Raw genomic sequence first — 25,224 nt, forward strand, 5'->3', positions numbered from 1 at the left:
GCCAGCAATGCCGAGTGTGCCAGGAGCCCAAACAATGCTCATTAATCAGATCAAGTAATGAACAGGCATTGTTTTATAAAAATAAAGTCACTAAGGCAATGAATCCTCACAGTGAAATGTAATTGAATCCAGAGCTGTCTTAGCTACCTGTTAGGATTTTAGCAAACATATAAAGTGTTTGCCCTTCAGTCATTCTACAGACAGCAACATGTATGACATGACCTTTAATTAAAAATTTTTACTTACATTGCTTTATTTCAGCTACAAATAAACTTTATTTGATGTAATGTAATAAAACATTTTCAAGTTTAACAATATGTATCTGACCATAAATAATCATTTAAATTATGAATATAATATATACGGTCACTTTAGCAAATTTGCGGTTCAGGAATTTATACAAGCTTTGTCTGAAAGGACAGTGCCCTCCTCCCCTTTCAGGAAAGGCAACTCTTCCCCATGTCTGGTAAGAAGCAATGTCAATGGGAGTTAGAAGAAGTCCATAATCCATGTCGGAATTCCACTTTATCCTGTGACAGGACAGCTTGCTTTATTGTAGGAAAATAATATTATCTTTCAGTTCTCTCTTATCAAATAAAGAATTGCATTCATTTTTCCCCTTGTAGGTACAGGTACTCTTCTATTCTCATCTGCTGTCTTTCTGTCTCCTTAGCTCTTAATTGCTACATAGTGCCATTTAAAAAATATATATCCGCAGAGAGACCTTTTCTGTTTCCTTACCTGCCCTTCATGTCTACCATTTTTTGGTGGGTAGGGGTGGGAATCAGAGGACAGAACTGCTTAGGCACACATTTGATTTAAGATACAGAGAACACAAAAACAAATAATCTAGAAGGAACAGACTGGTGTTCTGAAGCATTTCCCAAGAGTGGTCCAGGTGACCTTGCTTCACACAATTTGGTTGAATACAATGCAGCTCAACAAGAATGAACATGTTTATGCCCCATCTCCAGAAGCATCACAACATTTCATGGAAAACCCATCATTCCCACACTTCTTCCACATAACATACAGTTATGGGCCAGCCCATGGGTGGGCCCACTGCAGCCTGGTAGAAAATGAGAGTCAAAAGCATGCCAATAATCATGTTAATTACAATGCAGTTGGGTACCACTTGAGCTTCACTGCGATAAAAATCCTCACAGAAGGCATCACCCTCACCCCTCAAGACCCTTCAGAGCACAACAAAAAGCTTTGCTCAAGTTATATGCTTCTCTCCATCCTGAGACCTGTTCCTGAGTTATACCATAATAAGTGAGTTAACAAAGAAAGTACATTGGTGGGGAAATCACAGAGACCCTGCAGAAAAGCCAAACTATTTGACAGAAGCTTGAAACAAACACTGCTCTGGGAAATCATTTGTATTAGCTGATGACTGGATTCTGTTTTCTAACATAGACATGCAACATATTCAACACTACACTCACTGCAGTTTGCTTGGAAAAGCCTTCTGTCATACAACAAAATACATTCTGTCTCAGGAATGATTCCTGCATATTCACCACAACACCTAGACTCAGAAGCATGGGAAGTGTGCATTGGAACTTTCTCCCACTTGCATGGATTTGGACATATGCAAAGCACCAGAAACTGCTTCCTTTGTGGAACTCAGTTCTGTCGGTGTGCTTACTGCTGAGATGATCTGCTATCTTAAACTGAGAACACACAACAGCACTGATCCACAGAAAAAAGGAGAAGTCACCATCTCCCTTGTAAGGTAATGTGTACAACAGATCACCCTGTTTGTCACGTTTTAGACATCCCAAGAAAGGAGAGAAGTCGCATTCCATTCTGCAGGCTCAGCAAATGACTTCCTTCTGTTTCCACCTCTAATTTGCCTTGTTTATTTCATCTCCATTGTTCTGCTTTCGATCATGAATCATGACCTTTTTTTCTACAGTAGTCAGCGTTTTGTCTAAAAAAAAAAGAGAGAGAGAAATAAGAAAATGATTTAGCAGAACCGTAAATGTGAGTTTTCATTTTGTGGTGGGTGGACTTAATTTTTACAGCAGTCAGTAATTTGAATCATTTGTGGCTTCTAATGGATTATGAGTATCCTTAAAGGGAAACAAAAAGTGCTGTGACTCTTTGGGTAAGTTTCATAACTCCCACAAGTTGCCAAGGCTTTAATATATTTGCAAATCAGCCCCAAATAACCCATTTAGAAATTCACCTTTTTAATATAGCCATAGCCAAAAATGACTTTGCTTTCAAAAATCCTTGCAAAATACTATTGCACTTGCCCTACTTGAAAAGAATAATGACTAAATAATGATTACCAACGAGAAGTGTTCTCTCTCTCAAACCTAGGAAGGTGTGTTATTGTAAGGTAAGTGTGCAGGGACCAAGAAACTTCACTTCTCTCCCTCGTTCCTAGATGCACAGAAGTGGTATTAGTGATAGAGAAGTGTCAGCCAATGGCTGAGAAAAGTCCCTTTCTCCTGGTGTAAAGCCACTCCCCTAACTGCACCTCCACCGGCCTCGAATTACCACACTACATCATGTGCTTGAGAGCTAGGTCTATGAGGACCCAGAGCCTGGGACTGTGCAACCAATCTCAGCCTACCCACCCCATCTAAAGCACTCCCTACCCTGCCATTTGGCTATTTTGCCTGCAGTCCTGCTCTTCCTTCTTTGAGGTCCCCCTCTCAGCCCAGCCCTTCAGATGGGTGATCAATAGATGGATTTTGCTGGAGACATGGTTTCTGGCTTTTCCCCTCAGCCTCACACAATAACACTTGAGGACAAGTGCTGCACTTCAGCCCAGACCCAGCACTATAGGCTCCTAGGTATCTGAAGAGGGGACTGGCAACCATCTGTGCTCCACAGACGCGTTCCTAGCCCAGGGCCTCTGTCTCTTCTCAGCACAGGAGAGACCACACTTTCTCCAGCTCAGCACTGCTCTGCTCACATAGTTCATGTTCTGAATTCCTCTAGGCCACAGCACTATCTCCAAAGTCTCCCTTTCCTTGCTACCCACCTGCTAACCAATTGTGATGGTCTGGAGATTGTAGCATCCACACAGACACCTGTGGCCTCTTTCCTAGTCTCAACAGCACCCTCCTTGTGCAGGCCCTCTTGACATGAGACCCCACTCTTGTATCAGTCTTCTAACCCATATCCCTTCTCCTATTGTGAAGCCTTCCATACATCATTTATACTGCATCCCTAGTCTCACTCCTGCTCAAAAGCCTTCATCTCCCTCCCTCACCCCTGCCCACTTAGCCCTCCATGCTGACCATAGACTACCCAGCTTCCCAGTACTGCTGAAGACATGCCCCAAACTTCTTGTCCACCTCTATCAACATCTGGGCCCCTCGGTCCATGCTGTCCCCTCTGCCTTGAGCAGCCACCACTCTACTTCCACCCCTACTATGTCTTCTTGTTAAAATCCTACTCCTTCTTCAAGACCCACCTCAAATATCCCCCTGTTCTTGATTTCTACCATGGATATTTTCTTTCTAAGAATGCCCCTCAAGACTTATTTTTCTTCTGTACTCCTCTGTACTGCTTGATTTTATATTGTGCTATATGAATTTATTATCTACTAATAGAACAAAAATATATAAATATTAGACAAAGCAAGGGAGGGAAATCACCTGCCTTCCTTAAAGAAACATTGCAAAGTTAAAATGTAGGCAATTGCGAAGCATGAAGCAAATAAGCTATTATTACTAATTGATGATTTAGTAAAAATAAAATGATGACTTAATGAAAATAAATCATCTATGGAGAAGAAAAGTCCATGAAATAGCAAACTTTTTGTTTGTTTCTGCCTTTAAGGCAGCATCCGATCACAGATACCCAGGGTTTCAGAGGCTTTGATGCTTCTTCCCAATTTTCTCTGGGATCTATTTTATTTTATTTTATTTTTAATTACTGGTTTCCACAAAGAAAGAAAGTACCTTTCAGGATGCTTCACAACAAACCCTGGAGCACTGTATTAGCAGAATTCATGGCAGAAACCCAAGGTTACTCTGCTACAAGTCACCACTAGGACTCCTGCAATCCACAGGAATTATAAGAGGCCCTTTGAAGACAATGACAATACAATCACCAGGAAAAAAGGGAGCAGGAAAAGAAGAGCTACTTTAAAACAATTTCATGACATTCTTTTATATGGAAGTATTTAGCAAGTGCTGTTCAATGTTATTCATAAATGACATCAACAAAATTCATGAAAACAGGATACTTAAAAGCAATTGATGGCAATTCAAAGCAAATCCATAAGTAATCAAATTTAAAAAGAAAAAAGAATCCTTGATTATATTTCATTATCACATTTGGTTTTATATTACCAATCTGTGAATACTTGTGAAAAGGATTAAAATTGATAGCAGTAAATTAAAATTACCAGTGCAAAAGTATTCACAACTTTTCCCCCATCTATTCACTTCATTACCCCAGGGAAAATTTTCAAGTGCCTTTTGAACTCCTGAGGTTCTGGTTATGCTGATCAAGAAAATGGGGAAAAATAGGTAAATATTTGGGAGTAGGAACACAGTCTCACAGGTTTACACAGGAAAGAAAGAAACTATTATGTAGGAGAATACGTAGAGCCAAGAAGGCAGAACAGGGCGAGAAGGTTAAGAGAGACTAGAAGCCCAGAAGCTAATGGGAGGAAAAGAGCTGGAGAAAGCCCAGAGTCTGGAGGAGCCCAGAGTCTGTAGGGTGACCACAAGATGAGTGAGAGCTAGAGAGAGGCAGGGGGAGCAAAGGGTTCTGATTACAAGTCTCCTACTAGCCACCACCACCTCTACAGCCACCCCAGCATACTAGATTAAAAGCTTCCAGAGACTACAACTGTCATTTACTCACCTTTCTACCCTACCCATGCCTGGTTCCATACCTTGTATATAGCAGACCCTCAAATGTTTCTGGGAAAAACAAGCCAATTTTCTGGGAAAAACAACATCCATTTTTTACCTTCTGAGTTACCCACACAGTGCTACTGCATCAGTCTTGACCACTGTGATGACTCCATTCCCCTACCTGCAGATTCACTGATGGCTTACTATATTTACACCAGAGTGTCACAACTTTAGCAATAAGGACTGGGTACTTCTTTGTTGGAGCGGGGAGGGGGGCAGGGGTGCTGGCCTGTATACTGTAAAATCCTTAACAGCAGCCCTGGCCTCTACCCAGTAGATGCCAGAAGCGTCCCACCCCCACTTGTGACAACCAAAAATGCCTCCAGAAAATGCCAAATGTTTCCAAAGAGTTGGGATGGGAGGCAAAATTACTCCTGATTAAGAACCATTTGTCAATACTAAAAGTCCAAATTATTGGAGCTGGCATAGAAGATCCTTTACAATTTCATCTCAATCTACTTTTCTGCTTTGATCTCCAACAGTTCCTGCACCCAAATGCTTAGTTTCAGCCAGGTGGTCCTTTGTATAAGCTCCCACATTGGTGCCTTTACAAAAAAAGTCCTCTTCACCTAGAATAACATTTCTGCTCTCCTTTCACTATAAATGCTTTGACCAACTTAATAGACATTCTTGAGTTTATATCCTTCAGGAAGTCTTCTCTGATCAGGGTTAGTATAAGCTCTGGGTTATTTTCCTTTCCTTTGAATCCTATAGCTTTTCCTGTCTCCACATTTCCTTATTACAGAAAGGTTGCATGTGCGTATGTCTTAGCCTAGCCAGGCTGCTATAAAAAAATACCATAAGCTGGTAGCTTATAAACAACAGAGATTTATTTCTTAGAGTTCAAGAGGCTGAGAAATCCAAGATTAAGCCACCAGCAGATCCCATGTCTGGTGAGGGCTCGCTGTCTGCTTCATAGAAGGTAACTTCTAACTGCGTCCTCACATGGTAGAAGATGTGAACAAGCTCCCTCAGGCCTCTTCTATAAGGGCAATAATCCCATTTATGAGGGCCCTGTCCTCATGACCTAATTACCTCCTAAAGAATCCACATTTTCATACTATTGCATTGGGAATTTGGTTTCAAAATACGAATTTTGCAGGAGACACAAATATTCAGGCCATAGCAACATATGTCTGTTTGTGTAAGGTATATCCAACAAAAATATATGCACAAGGACATGAGAGATATCATCTGTTTTCTGTATTTTCCTCAATGCATGGCAGCCACATTAGAAATTTCCTAAAGCTGATGGATGTTTTTAGGCTAATCATCCTTAATGAAGTGGATATTCTGTAATTATAAATTCAAACTGAGAGAAATGTAAAGAGGATACAGCAGACTATGGCTTGTGGGCCAAATACAACTGGCAGCCTCTTTTTGTAAATAAAGTTTTATTGGTACACAGGCCTATCCGTTTACTTATGTCAGTGACAAATTACTCATCAGTGAGAAGAGTAGTTTCAATAGGGACCATATGGCTAGCAAAGTTTAAAATATTTACCACTTGGCCCTTCACAGTTAAAGTTTGCTGACCTCTGTGTTAAGCTAACAGGAAAACAACATCCAAGCCTCCAGACCAGCTAAAGATACAAAGGCAAATATCTTTAGACTTTACGTTAGCTGATTTATTTTTATAAAAGGCACAGTAGCATAGAAGTTAAAAGCACTTTTGAACACAGATGTCCTGGGCTCAAATCCAGCTCTATCACTCTCTGTATGACTGTGGGGGAAATTATTTTACTTCTCCAAGCCCTTGTTTTGTTATTTTCAGAATGGAAATGAAGAAAACTAACCTATCATAAACTTTTGAGGATTAATTGATCAAATTCACATAAAGTGCTCAGCAAAGTGCCTGAGAGTGAGTCTTGAGCAAACACAAGCTATTATTTTAAATTGGAAAACCTTTTAGTGTTACATTTTAAAGATTACCATTTTATGATCTATCTGAATTATCTATGAATTATTAACTAAAATAATCAATAAAATTATTCTCAAGTTATTTGACCCTATAGGATGCATGCAAATATAGCAGTGTTTCCTAGCTCATGACATTATCTGTTCTTTCCTAGTTTATACACTGGCTGCTTAACTGGATCCCCTGCCCTCCTCACTATTGCCAGAGAGACCTTCCCATGTTACTCCTGAGAACTAGAACCAACACGCTTTCCTTTTCCTGTGCTAAACAATGCTGGAGCCAGGCAAAATAACCTAGCTATTTGTTCTAGGAAGTAGTCACTTTCAGAAGATAAGACTATATGCCAACAAAAATAGCCTACTTATCAAAACTAATAGTTTGCTCATTAGCACTTACTTCACAGCCCTCATCTAGTTGTACTTACCAGTCTAAAGCTATTATGTCATAAACTCTGCCTAATCTTCACCAGTTCCCCACCTTCAAATCACCCAGCCCAAGCCCCAAAACTCTATCAATATCCTTGCCTTATTTCCTTCATCTGAGAAACTACTAAGACTGTCTAGGAGTGGATACCACTCATAGTGCAGTAAGTCTAATAAACTTTACTTACTTAGTGTAACAAGTCATTCTCATTGTCTTCTTAGAGAGCTTACGGCTAGTCTCCAGCTCGAAAATATTCTGAGACTCTTCACTGCCTATATACTGAAGTCACTTGACAAGTATTATTGCATAACATTCCATAGAAGCATCGGAGTGATTCATATCACAGCTACCACTTAGGGACTGTGTGAACATAGGTCAGTTACTTTATGCTCCTGAGCCGTAAGTTGTTCTTCTGAAAAGTGGGGATGCCAGAAGCACCTATTTTGCAGGTAGCATGCTGCATAGCACGTAGCAGGTGTTCAATAATGGTTAGCAGTTATTACTTTTATTTATCATCTATTATGTGTCAAGTACTGTACTAGATTCTGCAGAAAGAAATCTGATTAAGACATAGTTCCTTCTCTGAAGGAATTCAGAATCTGGTGGGAAAATCCTAATGGTAAATTCAATGAACTCTTACAGGCATAGTAAGATCTCTGGGTTTGCTCATAGTACATGTTCTAGAACTTAAAATTACATTATTTTTTAATGCTACTTTTTATATTGTGAACAATCTCATGTGTACAAAAGAGTATATAGAAGTAAACATGAATGCCTGTGAAGCTACACTCAGCTTAAGAATTAGCATAACTGTAGTCTTCCAACTTTCAGTTGTAAGATAAAGGCAGTCCAGTATAAGAAAAATGAGTAGCACTGGGATTCAGATGATGTGGGATCTAGACTTAGTTGTGACACTAGCTAAGTGTGAGACATCTCACTTTTCAACTCCCAGTTAGCTCTTCTGTTGAATGACAGGGGTGGACAAGATGACTGGGAAGGTCCCTCTCTGCTAGAGTGGTCCCTGGTTCTCTAGTCTGCTCCTTCCCGCCAGGCTGTGAAGATGGACACCTCCAACATTAATCTGCTCACTGTCTCAACAGAACCTTCCAATTTTTCATTCCAAGTTTATTTTTCCCCTGACTTTCAAATGTGAAGAAATCTCCTCTACCTCACATTTAAAACAGAGTCTTCATCTGACATGTTGACACCTCTAACTAATATACTATCTCTTTCCTTCTTTACAATGTCAATTTTTTAACACGTGGGTCACTTCTGAAATTTCCATTTCTCTATCACCATCAGATCCTTTTTCAGATCCCAAGACCCTATGGTAATTGCTTCCTTGAAAGTCATTAAGACTTCTTAGAGCAATTCTTGGTTCTCTCCTGCCAAGATGGCCAGGAACATTTCCTAAACGGTCCTGTGGCTCTTTTCCTTTTCTTTTTTAGAGGCAGGTCTTGCTCTGTCAACCAGGTTGGAGGGCAATGGCATGATCATAGCTCACTGCATAATCCAACCCCTGGGCTCAAGCTATCCTCCTGCCTTGGCCTCCCAAGAGGCTAGGATTACAGAGGCGCTCTACCATGTCTGGTTCTTGAGACCCACACTAATCACTCTTCTTTTTCCTGGGCTGCCTCCTTTCAGCCCAGGTGAATGTAACTGCATACTAGAGAGATCATTGTGCCTCCTACCTCAAAAGAAGAATTTATCGGTGAAGGTTGAAGTCGTCAAAAAAGTTTTACTAGATAGAAGAATAATAACAACTAAAATAATAATGTTACAAAATTCAGATGTAAGGACATAATTTGGATGTCATTTATGGAGAAAGAATGGAAAATATCACCTCTTTGTTGTCAATCACATCAATTGCAATTCTTCAGCAAATTAGTCTCATCTACCAATCCAACTAAGTACCTATTTTTGGCTTTTGGAATTTTACTGGGTGGAAGATTGGAATCTATACTGTTGTCAATTCAAATCTGGTATGTTTAGTAAAAAATAAGCTAGCTACTCGTTCAGGAAACTTTCTGTGATGTGCTTCAAAAAGCTGCATGAAAGGGTTTGGGGGATAAAAGGAAAATAATGATAAATGACCTTACAGCACAAACTCAGCTCTCTCTGGCCTCTCAGCAAGCTTCAGGGCTTCATGCATGCCTGCAGCTGAGAGCTTCCGGTTGATATTCCGGTACTGGCACTGAAGCAGGCTGCGATAGGTGGTCCTCAGGTCCCGGTTGAAGAAGGCATATATAAAAGGGTTAATGAGAGAGTTTGCATAGCCTAGCCACAGAAATGTCCTCTCCACCCACAGTGGGATGCAGCTGCAGGAAGTGCCACAGATGAAGGGTCTGGCTGTCGAGAGGAGGAAAAATGGCAGCCAGCACACGGTAAAGGCCCCGACGATGATCCCCAGGGTGGTGGCTGCTTTCTGTTCCCGCTTAAAGATGGAGATGTTTTTCCTTTCATGCTTGAGGAGTCTCGAAAGGTTTGCACACTCTTCCACCTCCTTCTGGAGCTTCACTATGCCATTCAGGGCGATGACGCTGTCTGGCTCCACTCGAGGGAAGCCAGGGAATTTGTGTTTGGCAGCACTCTTCCTGGCAGCCTTGTAAATCTGGTAGTACATGAAAAGCATGACGGACATGGGGATATAAAATGCCACTGCGGTAGAGTAAATCGTGTAGCCAAAGTCCTGGCTGATCAAGCACACCTTATCGTCATTTACATTCTGAGCCCATCCAAAGAGCGGAGGTAAAGTGATGGAGGCAGAGAGAAGCCAGACGGAGAGAATCATCTTCGCCATGCATTTCCCATTTTGCCTCACAGGGTAGGTGAGGGGCCTTGTGATTCCAAGGTACCTAGTGGAGAGATGGAAAGATAACAGGTGAACACTGTGATCATAACTGGTCAGCTGAGCAAGTCCTGCCAGCCAGGTACCAGCACCAGTCCTCACAACAGCCCTTCTAGGTAGGCATCATTACTCCCATTTTGCAGAAAGGTAAACTAAGCCTCTGAGATGTTACCTATTTTATTCCAGGTCACAAAGAGGCAATGCCAGATTGTAGCCTGAGAGCCCTCTGGCTCTAAAGTCAGTCCATGCTTTTTGCATGCCTTACAGTTTTTCACAATCCATATAGTCAACAAAGTTTAAAGAGCTCCCCCTCCCCATGACCACAGCCACCAAAATCAGCCAGGACAACATATCAACTCTGATGTAGGATGCTGTGACACATTCTCAAAACAACCAAGGTCTACCACACTCTGGTATTATATACCCAGTGATCACCCCAGCTGTCTTAATTTAGGCCAGCTTTTAATTCATTTTAGCTTTCCCTTTGCATTACAGCAAAAGCATTTCTTTAAGATCACACAGATCCGTGAGATAGTCTGGGAATCCTAGAGTGTTGAAATGGTTAGCAGAAAATGATATTATTATTATTATTTACCCACAGAAAAGTCTCACACAACAGCAATGTCAGAGGAACAATCTAAGAAATAAAAACATTCTGCCTTCTCTCTCCAGTTCTTAGGAGAATCACAAAACAAGGGTACAGTTCTGCAAAATATTAGGGAAATCCAGCATTTTCTCTGTGCTTAGTTCTATACAGGGAATAAATATGACTCCAAGTCTGTGATCAAGGATTTGTAATGCAAACAAATCTGTGCACACAGAGAAAACATATACAGAAAAGATATTCTGCCAAATGCTTAATATTTTTCAGCTTTTCAAACCTGTGTTTTCCTCATATTTAATAGCCTTAGATTCTATTTTGGGAAGCTTGGAGCACTTGAGAAGCAAAGACAGAAAAAAAGATGGTCATTTTGTTGTTGTTTTTACTTCCTTTATGTATATAAAAGATACATTATTGAAACATAAAAAGGAAAGATACAGAGAGTCCCTAACTTACCAACAGGTTATTTTCTGAAAGTTGGCCAGTTAGTAGGTTAGAACTTAAAAAACAATTTCTGCTAGAAATATCCTTTAATACTTAAATTATCCCACAAAAGTCCAAAATCATACTTTCACAATGAAAATTAGCATCACTATAACACTTACAAGAAGACAACATCGAAATACAGTAAAAAATGATGAGCCAGATGTTCTTACTCCTCTAGAATTCTTTCCTTCAACAAGTATTAGTGGAGCTCGTTTTACTGGACAGGTACTGTTCCAGGTGTTGGAGATATGGCAGTGGGTAGAAGAGATGAAAATCCTGCGTGCAGGCAAATGGAGAAATCATGTCGGATGAAGGGGAAAATCTGACACCATGGTAATGTTGAAGGGGACTTCTGATCCCTTCCAAGGACTCATGCGTTCACAATGCTGGGTTCTTCATTTGCCAAATTCTGCCTTCCCTTTTCCTTAATAAAGTTGACCTACAATCACTACCCTTAGACTTATCAGCTGTAGTTAGGATTATGATGCTGCTCCCAAACAGAATGAGGGAAGAGAGAGAGGGAGGCTTTCCTTAGAATGCAAGAACAAGAGTTAAGAAAAAGGCAGGCAGTGTGGGGGAAAGTAACTCAGAAGAAGAGAGGGAGGGAAGGAGGAAGGAAGACGGAAAAGGGAGGAGGGAGGGAAAAGGAAAATCTAGTCCTTGTTCTCAACCAGCTCCTGTGAATGTGGCCTTTTGGGCACCTTCCTTATTCCCCCAGCAGCCTTTCCCCAGACCTGCACTTTGATTTCTTGTCACTCTTGGTCTACAGCCCCATTGTAAACTGCCTGCTCTCAAGCCTGAATGTGGCATCCAAGACATGAGCCCAGGTCGGTACCTCAGGTTCACCAAGGAGTGAAGTCCAGCAGGTAGAGGTTACTGTACACAATTCCCCAGGGGGCCACCAGATGGCATTGTCAGACCATTTTACACCTACTTACTGGGATTGGGGGTGTGTCGATAGGGTAGATGGTTGATGTAACAGGTGTTATGTTGGAAAAATTAAGACAAAAAAAGAAGTTATATTTTATTTGTGGAGAATTAAAAAAATTAGCAAGCCTGGAATTCACAACCTAGTAAACTCCTATTTTGAGGAAATCCTTTTTCTCTCCCATTTCTTCATACTTTCCTTACTAGAACTATGCCTTCCCACTTAAGTAACAATTCCATCTTTTTCCTGGTTAAGTAAATAATATAGAATTCACAAAGATTAATCCTGAGAGATTAATAAAGTACAAATAACATTTCGGAATATTAATCTCATTTAAATGGTATGTTTATTCATTCTAGTACACTTAGGCTGACACATTATATTTCAATCATGGTGATTAGTCTACATTCAGCCTGCCCTGGATGTACAAATTATATTTCATAAACTCTGTTCTACTTTAGGCACCATTCTCTAATTATTTCAAGACATCCTACAATAAGATAGTTATATTTACTTCTTAGGCCCCTCACTTCCACCTGGTGAGACAATATAAGGCTAAAATCAACTGAAATATTACTAGAAAAAAAAAATGAGTGCTCACTGAAGTGTCTGGATATAAAATAAATAAACAAAAGTTAATAGTTTATGTTTTAACCATTAACAATCAGAAAATAGTGTGGAGATGATGCAATTAACAACAATTAAAAACATCTAGGAAAAAGCTTTTTAAAAATAATACCTAGGGCCTATATGGAGAAAATACAAAATGCTACTGAGGTACATTTTTAAAAATACTTAAATCCATGGGGGAAAAACTTGTTTTTTCAATAAGAAAATCTAGTATTATAAAAGTACCTATTTCCCCTCAATCTATAAATACTATATAACCCCAAATGAATAAACTGGCATGGCTTTTGTTAATGATTTTAAATCTCACCAAGTCAACATGCAAAAATGGACAGATAATCTGAAAAAGAATAATGAAGGGATACTTTTCCTATTAAAAAAAAGCCACAGAAATAAAAGTCCCCCCAAAATTATTCAAAAAGATGTCAATAAAACAGGATAGTTTCAAATTGATTCAAATATATAAGAGAATTCAATATAAAAGGAGTCACTTTAAATCACTAGTAAAAAACTGGATATTCATAAAGTCTCACAACTGTTCAGCAATTGAGGTAAAAGTATTACTGGCTTCTTACCTTTCTTTTGATTAAATATAAATCCCAGATGGATCAAAGATTATCATGTAAAAAAAATTAAACCCTAAGACTATGAGAAAATATTGGCAAGTATTTCACAATCCTGAGATGACAAAGGCCATTCTTAACTATAATACAAAAGCTTGAAAGTATAAAATGAAACATCAATAAATGTTTGTAACAAACAAAATAAATGAGTGACATTTATAAGCAACATTTAGTTTAATTCAAAAATCATTCTGTGAAGAGTTAAAAGTCAAATCATAAACTAGAAATCTAAATGGCAATATCACAATATTCACAGATTTCCTACAGGTCAATACAAAACACAACCATCCCATAGTAAGAACTTCATAGTTTGTAAAAGAAAAAGGAAAAAGCCAACCATCCCTCAAAAAATATTGAAGCAACTGATCAAAGAAGAAAAACTAATGGCCAAAGCCGGGTGCCGTGGCTCATGCCTATAATCCCAGCACTTTGGGAGGCCAAGGTGGAAGGATCACTTGAGGCCAGGAGTTTGGGACCAGCCTGAGCAACAGAGCAAGACGCCATCTCTACTTTAAAGACAGAGACAGAGAAACTATGACCAATAAGCACTTAAAAATATGTAGAACTTCATTAATAATCAAAGAGATGCAAATTTTAAAACGACATATTTTTATCATTTGCCAATATTTAAGAAAGACCAAATCCAATATTAGAAAACTGTGAAAAAGCAATCGTTCTATTAGGTTGCTACTGGAAGTGTCAACTGAAATAATTCTGGTAGACAGTTTGGTAATTAATCAGATATCTAGGATTTTGTCTTAAGAAGATAATTGTACAGATGCAAAATGACTAATGTGCAGAGATGTTGCTAAACACATAATAGAGGAAAAAGGATGCAATCTAAGTATTATCAATAGGAGATTAGATATGGTATACATATATATATACTGTATATAATATGTATAATGCAACCATTAAAATGATGATGTATATCTGTATTTACTAACACAGAAACAACAGAAGAGTGCATTAAAAATGCATTGATAATAGAATATCGTATAACATATTTTATTAACCTTTCTACATAAAACTGGGTGTATGCCTGTGTGAGCACGTCTGTGTATGCACAGATGTCTACAAGAATATTAACTAAAATATCAATAGTAGTTCTACCTGAGATGTAGAAATTTTAATGATTTTAAATTTTCTTTATATTTTTCTATGCTTGATATTTTTGTAGTGAGCACGTAAAAAAAACCCCACTACTTTAAGAACAAAATAAAAGATTTAAGAGGATTCTGAGATTCCTAAATTACTAAATGATTCTGGCAATAGAAACAATCTGGTTCATAAAACCTTTAGAAAGCTGATAATTAAATCTTATATTGTTTTATTTGATTAGCTTGTCAAAAGTGCTTTATTATAATACATTCATAAGTTCATACAAAAGAAAAAGAACTCATTGGCATTTAAAATCCCATAATTACTATATAAAGTAATATTGGTATTCAGGGAAGTGTTTCTCTAAATTATACATTCATTCTTCCAAACCTTGTATCGGATAAATCTTACCTTCAAGGGAGAGAAAGAAAAAAAGAAAAAAAAACTAGACTGATTTTTAATATTCCTTAATTATGCATGTTTAATATTTATCACACTAACATTTTATCCTCACTGTTAATTAGAAAGCAGGATGCTTATAAAGTCTTCAAAATTTTACTGTAAAATGCATACAAATGTTAAAGTACAGTAAATCTCGGAGACAAAAGCACCAAAGTATTATATAATTGAGAAATATATGCAACTCACATTAGGGGTGCCATTGCAGTACAGGTTCAGAGAAAAAGAGGATTAGGGAGCTATAATCTGCATAGAGAGGGATCGGAAGCAAACTAACTCTGCTGCCTGTCTTCTGTTCTAACTGTATAGAAATGGTAAATAACAGTTCTTTAATCAAATGGCTTTTTCTGAGTTTCACTGCTATAGAATAATAATTTAGGGAGTAAAAGAAACTGGGTAGAATTATTCTGAAATATGGTGGTTTTTCAGAATGTTCAGCTTAAAAAGGGTTCACACACTTAGAACACCTCCTCCAGGAGATTCCTCCCTTGCGGTTGGCAAAATCCACTAGAATCTCCAGCTAATGTCAGTGGCTCCTGAAACTGCCAGATTATCAGAATCACTCAGGAGCTTTAGAAACATGCAGATTCCCAAGCCAATATTCTCATTCAAGGATTGGAGACCTAGGACTTTGCGTTTAGGATTGACTGTTCTGGGTCTTTATCCCACACACTGCTGTCAAAGCAGCCTTCTCCCATTCAATTACAAGGACTTTATACTTATCACATGAAGGGTTTTACTTACTATATATTTCATCTGAACAGTTTGCTTCCAGTTTAGTCTAACAAAATCATTATGAATCATGTTTCCATTATCTCAGCTATTAGATTTATTTCCCAGTACTGTGCTAAATGAGATATGTGTGGTCTTTATGTTTTAATCAAGTTGTAGATTTTTCTTAAGCACATAATACTCAACAGGGTTTTTTAAAACCTTTTTGACCATAGTTCACAAAAAGAAATATAACATTTTACCTATATAATAAACTGATATGTGTGTATATTTATATTTAGGAAATTAAAAGTTTCACGCATCTATATTTACCATTATAAACCATTATTTACTCTCTTCTATTCTATTTCAGACTTTTTAAGTGCTGGCCTTAATGCACTAAATTGATTTCATAACCCATTATTGGATCAAGGCCTAAAGTTTGAAAATTACTCACCTTCACCAAACACATGAAAAGGTGTTTAACATCCTGAGTCATGAGAAAAATGCAGATTAGCACAATGAAATGTCACTAACAGCCATCAGAGTAGTTAAAATTAATGATGATGATGATGATGATGATGATGATGATGATAAAAGCTATGATGCCAAGTGTTCTGTGAAGATATGAAACAATTGTGATTCTCACACATTACTGGTGGGAGTGTAACCTGAGGCAGTAACTTTGGGAAACTATTTTGTAATATCTACTAAAGCTAAATAATACACACACTATGATCTAGCAATTCCAAGTATATAATGAATATTAACCAAAATACACATACAAAACTTTATAGCAGCACTGTTGGTAATAGCCCCAAATGAAACTCACCCACTCTACAAAAGTAAAATTAGTATAACTCTATAATAGTAGGATAAGTACATAAACTGTGGCATATTTATGCAATGGAATTCTATAAAACAATGAGAATGAACCCACTACTGCTTGTCAACATGGATGATTTTCACAAACATAAGGTCGAGCTAAAGAAGCTAAAAAACAAAAGAGAACATACTATTCCAAACCAGGCAAAACTAGCCCCTGGTAACAGAAGCCACAATGGCAGTTACCTGTGGGGAACAACAGGTCCTAAGCAGTGAGGGTGCAGGAGGAAAGCTTGGAGTTCTGAAAATGTTCTTTCTCTTCCTCTGGGTGTGTTAAGCAGGTATGCTTACCTTGTAGAAAGTAAGTGAGCTATTCAGTTATGACTGGTGCAGTGTTCTGGATGTATGTAAATCAGGGTTTTTTTAAATACTAAAAGTAAATTTTTAACAATACACTGAACTTATCATTTGCCATTAACCTAGATGCTGACCTGTTCTCTAAAACCATCATTACAGTGGGGTTCCAATATACTTTTAAACCATTTCCATCAGTGTTTCTAAGCTGCACTTATAGTTAGGACCAATAAACAACTTAAATTCCTTATTCTGCCCTCAGCATTGAGGGAGGGAAGTAGATAAAAGAGAAGGGGAGAAAAAGCAACAAAATTCAATCAAGTCTGGAAACACAGTAGCAAAGCCTCCTCTTTGAGAAAGCATATTATCATTAAACAAAAAGGAGAGTTTCCCTTAAGAGAGAAAATCAGATTTAATTAAAATAAAACAAATCACTTAATTCTAAAAGTACCTGTAAAAATTCATATATTATATTTGTTAACTGTTGCTACATAACTAATTAGCCCACTTTAGTGGCTTAAAACACCACCAAGGAAAACCCTGTGGCAAAAAAAAAGAAAGAAAAAGAAAACTACATAACTATTAAAGGATTTTTAGATAATTATACAAACTCATGAAAATGAATAGTGTGAGAGATTAGTAGTGACCCCTGAATTATACCTGTTAATTACCTCAGTTGTATATGGATTCACAATAAACTAAATTTTCCCAAAGAATTTGGCCTTTTATTCCTCAGAAAAAGGGGGTGGGGGTGGCAGCAAAGAAAGAACCAAAATTTATCAGCAATAATACAAGAAATTAATGGCATAAAACCTTAAAAACTTTGTAAAGGTTAGAGGCAGGAAAAGAAAAGAAAATATTCTGTTTTATGATGCTTCTGTGTGGCTTTCAACCCCATCCCATAGAAGCAGTACTGAGGAAAGGGGGTGAGTAAATCCTTAAAATTCCAAATAATACCTTCATATTGGGGAGAAGCAAATCGAGCGGGTGAGAAGACAACCTAAAGAAAAGTACTGAAAAGCCATGAAGAGCAGAAGCCCCACATACCATTTTAGCAGAGTTAAGGGCGAACAGAACTTGTCATCTTTCAGGACACTGAGCTGAACCAGAGTAGTATGCCAAGTTCCAGAAGACTGGTAAATCCCGAGCTTAGCGGGATATTTTCTGGTCCAGGACATCTAATGAGTATTCAGAGTACAGAGTAGTCCTCCTTAACAAACTTCACTCAGCTGCAGTAGAATCTACTCCCTTCCTTTCCCTGCAACCCTACACTTTCAGGCAATTGAAAAGTAGATACACTAAATACTAGCCTAAAAGGAGAAAAATACCATACCAAATAAGGCAGAATATCAATGATAATTCAACCACAGTATGTGAGAACAAATATTAGGGTTTAAATAAACAACTCATGTTAAGAATGAGCAAAATGAAAAAAATAAAACAAACTGTTACAGCAACTACACAAACATGCTCCAACAATAAATAACAACAATGAAAGGAAAAAAAGAAAGAAAGAGAACATGGCTAAGACTTGAAGAACCAAGTCAAGAGGCAAACACAATTTTCAGAATAGAAGTTGTTTTCCTAAAAGTACTTTTCACTGTAAGAGACCTTAATAAATATATGTAATCACTGAAGTAGAGGCTCAAAGATGTTAAAACAGCAGAATGAGATAAAAAGAGACTGCTAAGTTAAGAAAATAAATTGAGGCCAGAACATTATCAGGGCAGATCTAATGGATGAATAAGCAGGAGCTGAGAATAGAAACAGACACACCTGACCAGGTGCTGTGGGTCACGCCTGTAATCCCAGTACTTTGGGAGGCCAAGGCGGGCAGATCACGAGGTTAGGAGTTCGAGACCATCCTAGCCAATATGGTGAAACTCTGTCTCTACTAAAAATACAAAAATTAGCTGGGCATAGTGGTGCTCGTCTGTAGTCCCAGCTACTTGGGAGGCTGAAGCAGAAGAATTGCTTGAACCCAGGAGGTAGAGGTTACAGTGAGTAGAGATCATGCCACTGCACTCTAGCCTGGGTGACAGAGCGAGGCTCCATCTCAAAAAAAGAAAAGAAAAGAAACAAGACACACCTGAAAAGCAAATCAATGGCATGAAGTAAAAAGGCTTGAGGTAATCATATCAATGCATAAGGAAAAATTTATTCAAGCAATTAGAAGGTGATAGGTAAGGAGAACACACAAAGATAAGACATAATAATAACATCTCCCTGAAGAAAAGAAAGAAACTAAACAAGGAGGGCGGAAATTGTTTAAGTAAATAGAGCTGCAACATGTAAAAAGTACACAGTGATATAATTTAGGACATTTTCCTTGAATCAATGAAAGAGCTGAATCTTACCAGCAAAAGGACACATAACATAGTTGGGAAAAAGTGATACAGAATTATTATCCATGATACCTATCCTAGTAAAGTTACTGAACTTCAAGACATAGAAAGACCACTGCAGGAATTCGGGAATGAAAAAAAAAAAATCAGAAAATACGCAAGGTAGAAAAAAAATCAGGCTGATTCTCAACAGCATAATTCCATGCCAAAATATAATAGAAAATGTCTAAAAATATAGAGTGTATAAAATGTGAAATAGCATTATGTCTGTATCTAAAATTATAAAGCTAAGAAGTAGACATTCTCAAACATGAGAGAATTTGAAGAGTAAAGTATCCATAAAGCCTATTTTGGAGGAGGAAATAAAATCCATCCAACCAAAAATGAACCAAATGAAGAATTTAAAACCAGGGAAACAATGCCTATTATTGAACTTGTTTAAATGCAACAGTAAGACCCATGGGAATTATATTAGCACAACAGAATGTAAATTTTACAAAGTAAAAATAATATAAGCCACAAGAATCAGGAGCTGGGGGAAGCAACGTAGGATACAGTGTTAGAGCACTAATCAATTCAACTTTCAAAGTAGACATCAACTGATGCTGTCTAAAATTGTAACATTTTAAAATTGTAACATATAGTTTATACAAATCCAACTTCCTAATGGCTTTCACATTTTCCCATAATCTTTACACAATCTTTCAGGAACAAATAGCTCTTAAAATTAGTGCTGCACAAAGGAAAGGAAATCAGTGTATCAAAGGGACATCTGCATCCCCATGTTTACTGTAGCCCTATTCACAATAGCCAAGGTATTGAATCAACCTAGGTGTCCAACAACAGATTAATGGATATAGAAAGTGTGGTGTATACACACAATGAATACTATTCAGCCATAAAAAGAGGGAAAGCCTGTCGTTCACAGAAACATGAATGAAACTGGAAGACATTAAGTGAAATACGCCAGGTACAGAAAGTTAAACACCGCATGTTCTCACTCTAAAATTAGTTGATATCATAGGAGTAAAAAGTAGGACAGAGGATAACAGAGGCTGGAAAGGGTAGGAGGAAAGAAGGATATACAAAGATTTGTTAAAGGCACAAAATTAAAGCTAGATAAGAGAAACAAGTTCTAGTGTTCTATAGCACTGTAGGATGACTATAGTTAACAATGCATTATATAGTTTCAAATAGCTAGAAGGAGGATATTGAAAATATTCCCAATGCAAAGAAATGATAAGTGTTTGAGATGAGGGATATGTTAATTACCCTGAGCTGATCACTATACATTATATGTATCAAAACATCAATATGGGCTGGATGCATTGGCTCACGCCTGTAATCCCAGCAATTTGGAAGGCCAAGGTAAGTGAATCACCTGAGGTCAGGAGTTTGAGACCAACCTGGCCAACATGGTGAAACCCCATCTGTACTAAAAATACAGAAAATTAGCCAGGCGTGTTGGTGGGCAACTGTAATCCCAGCTACTTGCGAGGCTGAGGAGGGAGAACTGCTTGGATCCAGGAAGTGGAGGTTCCAGTGAGCTGAGATTGCACCATTGAACTCCAGCCTGGGCAACAGAGTGAGACTCTGTCTCAAAAATAAATAAATAAAATAAACATGTACCCCATAAATATGTACAATTATTATGTGTCCAAAAAATTAAATGAAAAAATAGTAGCTCTGACTGAAAGTTCTTCTGCTTCAGTTTATTTTTCTTCTTCTAAATTTAAGTAAATTTAGTTTTAATATTTTGTTAAAATAACATGCATAGTGTGATATCATTTTTATAATTTTTTTAATCAATCAACTTTCTATCTACCTGTCATTGAGTCAACTAACCAGCTAGCCAGTCATCCTCCTAAGTGGACATAAGTATAAAGAAATATCTAAAATGATACTTACTACGTGTTATTTATTTTATTTTTCTGCATAAGAGTTTAGATGATTTGTTTTCTTTTGCATATTTTTTATAATTGAATTTTCATAATGAGCACATACAGTTTTCAAAAAATTAAAGAATTACTCTAAAATACTGCAAAGCTTTATTTTTTATTTTTGGACTGTTTCTACCTTACCACTTTCTCTTTTTTACTATACATATATTGTGAAATGATTACCACAGTAAAGTTAGTTAACACATCTATTACCTCACATAGTTACCATTGTGTGGGGGGGGGCAGGGGCGGGGGACGGTGAGGTTTACTCTCTTAGCAAATTTCAAGTATACAATGCACTACTGTTAACAATAGTCACCATGCTGTACATTAGATTCCCATACCTTATTCATCCTACAACTAAGAGTTTGGACCAACATTTCCCCTTTTTCCACATCCCCATCCCCCTGCCAACAACCATGCTACACTCTGTTTCTAAGTTTTTTAGATTCCACATACAAGTGAGATTATGCAGTATTTATCTTTCTCTGTCTGACTTATTTCACTTAGCATAATGCCCTGAAGGTTCATCTATGTTATTGCAAATGGCAGGACTGCCTTCTTTCGTAGCTGAAAAATATTCTATTGTGTATATATACCACATTTTCTTTATCCACTCATCCCTTAACAGACACTTAGATTGCTTCCATAGCTTGGCTACAGTAAATAGTGGGCAATTAACATGGGAGTGCGGATATTTCTTCAATATACTGGCTTCATTTCCTTTGGATATATACCCAGAAGTAGAAGCACTGGATCATATGGCAGTTAGTTGTATTTTTATTTTTTTAAGGAACCTCCATACTGTTTTCCATAAGAGCTGTACTAACTTACATTCTCACCAACAAGTGCACAAGGGTTCCCTTTTCTCCACATCCTCATGAACACTCAAGATTTCTTGTCTTTTTGATAACAGCTATCCCAACAAGTGTGAGGTGATAGCTCATTATGGTTCTGTTTATGTTTCCCTGATGACAAGCGATGTTGAGCACCTTTTCATGTACCTGTTGTCCATATGTATGTCTTCTTTGGAAAAATGTCTATTCAGGTCCTTTTCCCATTTTTAATGGAATTATTTGGGTTTTTGTTGTTGAGTGATATGGGTTCTTTAAATATATTGAATATTAACCTCTCATAAGATACATGGTTTGTGAATATTTTCTCCCATTCTGTACGTGGCCTTTTCATTTTGTTAACTGTTTCCTTTTATGTGAAGAAGATTTTTATTTTAATGTAGTCCCATTTGTTTATCTTTGCTTTTGTTGGTGTTATGTCCAAAAATATCACTGCCAATACCGATATAAAGGAGTTTTTACCCTGTGTTTTCTTCTTGGAGTTTTATGGTGTCAGATACTACATTTAAATCGTTAAGCAATTTCAAGTTAATTTTTGTTAGTGGTGTAAGATAAGGGTTGGATTTCATTATTTTACATGTGGATATAGTTTTTTCGGCACCATTTATTGAAGAGACTATTCTTTCCCCATTGTGCACGCTTGGCATCCTTGTCCATTATCAGTTGACCGTATATGTGGAGGTTTCCATGGATTCCATGCTGTCAATTCTGTTACATTAATCTATGTGTCTGTTTTTATGCCAGTACCATATTGTTTTCAGTGCCATTTTGTAATATGTTTTAAATGAGGAAATGTGATGCCTCGAGCTTTATTCTTCTTTCTCATGATTGTTTTTTCTGTCTGGGGTCTTTTCTGATTCCATGCGAATTTTAGGATTGTTTTCCGTTTCTGTGAAAAATGCCATTGGAATTTTGATAGTAGTTGCACTGAATTTATAGATTGTGCTGGGTTTTATGGGCATTTTAACAATATGAATTCTTCTACTCCATGAACATGGGGTATCTAGACATTTATTTGTGTCTTCTTCAATTTCCTTCATCAATGTCTTATAGATTTCAGTATATATATCTTTCACCTTCTTGATTAAATTTATTCCTAAGGATTTTATTGGTTTTGATGCTACTATAATTGGAATTGTTTTATTTCTTTTTTTATGAGATGCATAGATAAAACTTAGTCATGTTTACATTTTACTTTGAGTTCCGGGATATGTGTGCAAAACATGCAGGTTTGTTACACAGGTATACATGTGCCATGATGGTTTGCTGCACCTATCAATCCATCATCTAGGTTTTAAGGCCCACATGCATTAGGTATTTGTCCTAATGCTCTCCCTCCTCTTGCCCCCTCTTCCCCTAACAGGCCCCGGTGTGTGTTGTTCCCCTCCCTGTGTCCATGAGTTCTCATTGTTTAACTCCTACTTATGAGTGAGAACATGCGGTGTTTGGTTTTCTTTCCTGTGTTAGTTTGCTGAGGATGATGGCTTCCAGCTTCATCCATGTCCCTACAAAGGACATGAACTCATCCTTTTTTATGGCTGCATAGTATTCCATGGTGTATATGTACCACATTTTCTTTATCTGGTCTATCATTGACGAGCATTTGGGTTGGTTCCATATCTTTACTAATGTAAAAAGTGTTGCAGTAAACATATGTGTGCATGTGTCTTTATAGTAGGACAATTTATATTCCTTTTGGTATATACCCAGTAATGGGATTGCTGGGTCAAATGGTATTTCTGCTTCTAGGTCCTTGAGGAATCACCACACTGTCTTCCACAATGGTTGAACTAATTTACATTCCCACCAACAGTGTGAAAGCATTCTTATTTCTCTACAGGCTCGCCAGCATCTATTGTTTTTTGACTTTTTAATAATTGCCATTCTGACTGGCCTGAGATGGTATCTCATTGTGGTTTTGATTTGCATTTCTTTAATGATCAGTGATGCTGAGCTTTTTTTCCTAAGTTTGTTGGTCACATAAATGTCTTCTTTTGAGAAGTATCTGTTCATATCCTTTGCCCACTTTTTGATGGGGTTGCTTGTTTTTTTCTTGTAAATTTGTTTAAGTTCCTTGTAGATTCTGGATATTAGACCTTTGTCAGATGGGTGGATTGCAAAAATTTTCTCCCATTCTGTAGGTTGTCTGATCACTCTGTGGTTTTCTTTCTTTTTCAGATAGTTTGTTGTTACTCTACAGAAACACGATTAATTTGTATGTGTTGCTTTTGTATCTCACAACTTTACTAAATTCACTTATTTAGTTTTTGGCAGAGTTTTGGTGCAGTTTTTTTTGGTGGAGTCTTTAGAGTTTTCTACATATAAAATCATCATGTCATCTGAAAACAGAAACAATTTTACTTCTTCCTTTCTAATTTGAATGCTTTTTCTTTTTCTTGCCTAATTAGTATGGCTAGGACTTCCAGCAGTATGTTGAACAGAAGTGGTGCGAGTGGACAACCCTGTCATTCCCAATATTAAAGAAAAAAATTTCAGCTTTACACCACCAAGTATGATGTTAACTAAAAGGATGTTGAATTGTGTCAAATGCTTTTTATTCATCTACTGACATAATTATATTATTTTTATCTTTCCTTCTGCTAATGTGGTGTACCATATTTATTGATTTGCATACATTGGACCATCTTTTGCTAGTATTAATATTATGCTGAGGATTTTTGCATCTATGTTCATCAGAGATATTGGCCTATAATTTTATTTTCTCATAGAGTCCTCATCCAACTGTGGTATCAAGGTAATGTTAGCCTCATAAAATGAATTTGGAAGTGTTCCTTCCTGTTCAACTTTTTGGAAGAGTTTGAGAATAATTCACATTAATTCTTCCTTAAAAGTTGGGCAGATTCCCTAGTGAAGTCATCTGGCTCTGGACTTTGGTTTGTTGGGAGGTTTTTTTATTATTGATTCAATTGACTTACTAGTTATTGGTCTGTTCAGATTTTCTCTTTCTTCCTAATTCAGTTTTGATAAGTTGTATATTTCTAGCAATTTACCCATTTCTTCTAGGCTACTCCTAGAAGTAACCCTATTAGTTACTTTATGATTATTCATAATAGTCCCTTATGATCCTTTGTATTTCTGTGACATCGAGTTTAATGCATCCTCTTTCATTTCTGATTTATTTAATTATTCTCTCTCATTTTGAGTCCAGTTAATGGTTTGTTGATTTATCTTTTCAAAAAAAAAAAAAAAAAAAAACAAAAAAAAACTAGCTCTGGTTTGTTAGTGTTTACTATTGTTCATCTAGTCCATTTCATTTATTTTTGCTCTG

The 25,224-nt window shown here is 37.3% G+C and overlaps 1 protein-coding gene across 3 annotated transcripts in view; it reads right to left on the reverse strand.

The window, feature by feature from the left end:
• Positions 1-251: 251 nt before the first annotated feature.
• The window catches only part of HTR7 (5-hydroxytryptamine receptor 7), a 114,388-nt gene continuing 89,415 nt past the window's right edge, over positions 252-25,224 (reverse strand). Inside the window, exons 2-5 of one of the 3 annotated variants that reach the window (XM_015147667.3) lie at positions 9,333-10,088; position 8,848; positions 3,002-3,098; positions 252-1,936 (exon numbers count right to left, since the gene is read on the reverse strand). In XM_015147667.3, the coding sequence (XP_015003153.2) occupies positions 1,851-1,936; positions 3,002-3,098; position 8,848; positions 9,333-10,088 (940 nt within the window). In that variant the 3' untranslated portion in view covers positions 252-1,850. Of the gene's footprint in view, positions 1,937-3,001; positions 3,099-8,847; positions 8,849-9,327; positions 10,089-25,224 lie in introns of all 3 variants that reach the window. The other 2 variants (XM_015147664.3, XM_015147665.3) reach the window with 2 other exon arrangements.

The sequence above is a fragment of the Macaca mulatta genome, chromosome 9, assembly GCF_049350105.2.
Source record: "Macaca mulatta isolate MMU2019108-1 chromosome 9, T2T-MMU8v2.0, whole genome shotgun sequence".
Classification (NCBI taxonomy): domain Eukaryota; kingdom Metazoa; phylum Chordata; class Mammalia; order Primates; family Cercopithecidae; genus Macaca; species Macaca mulatta.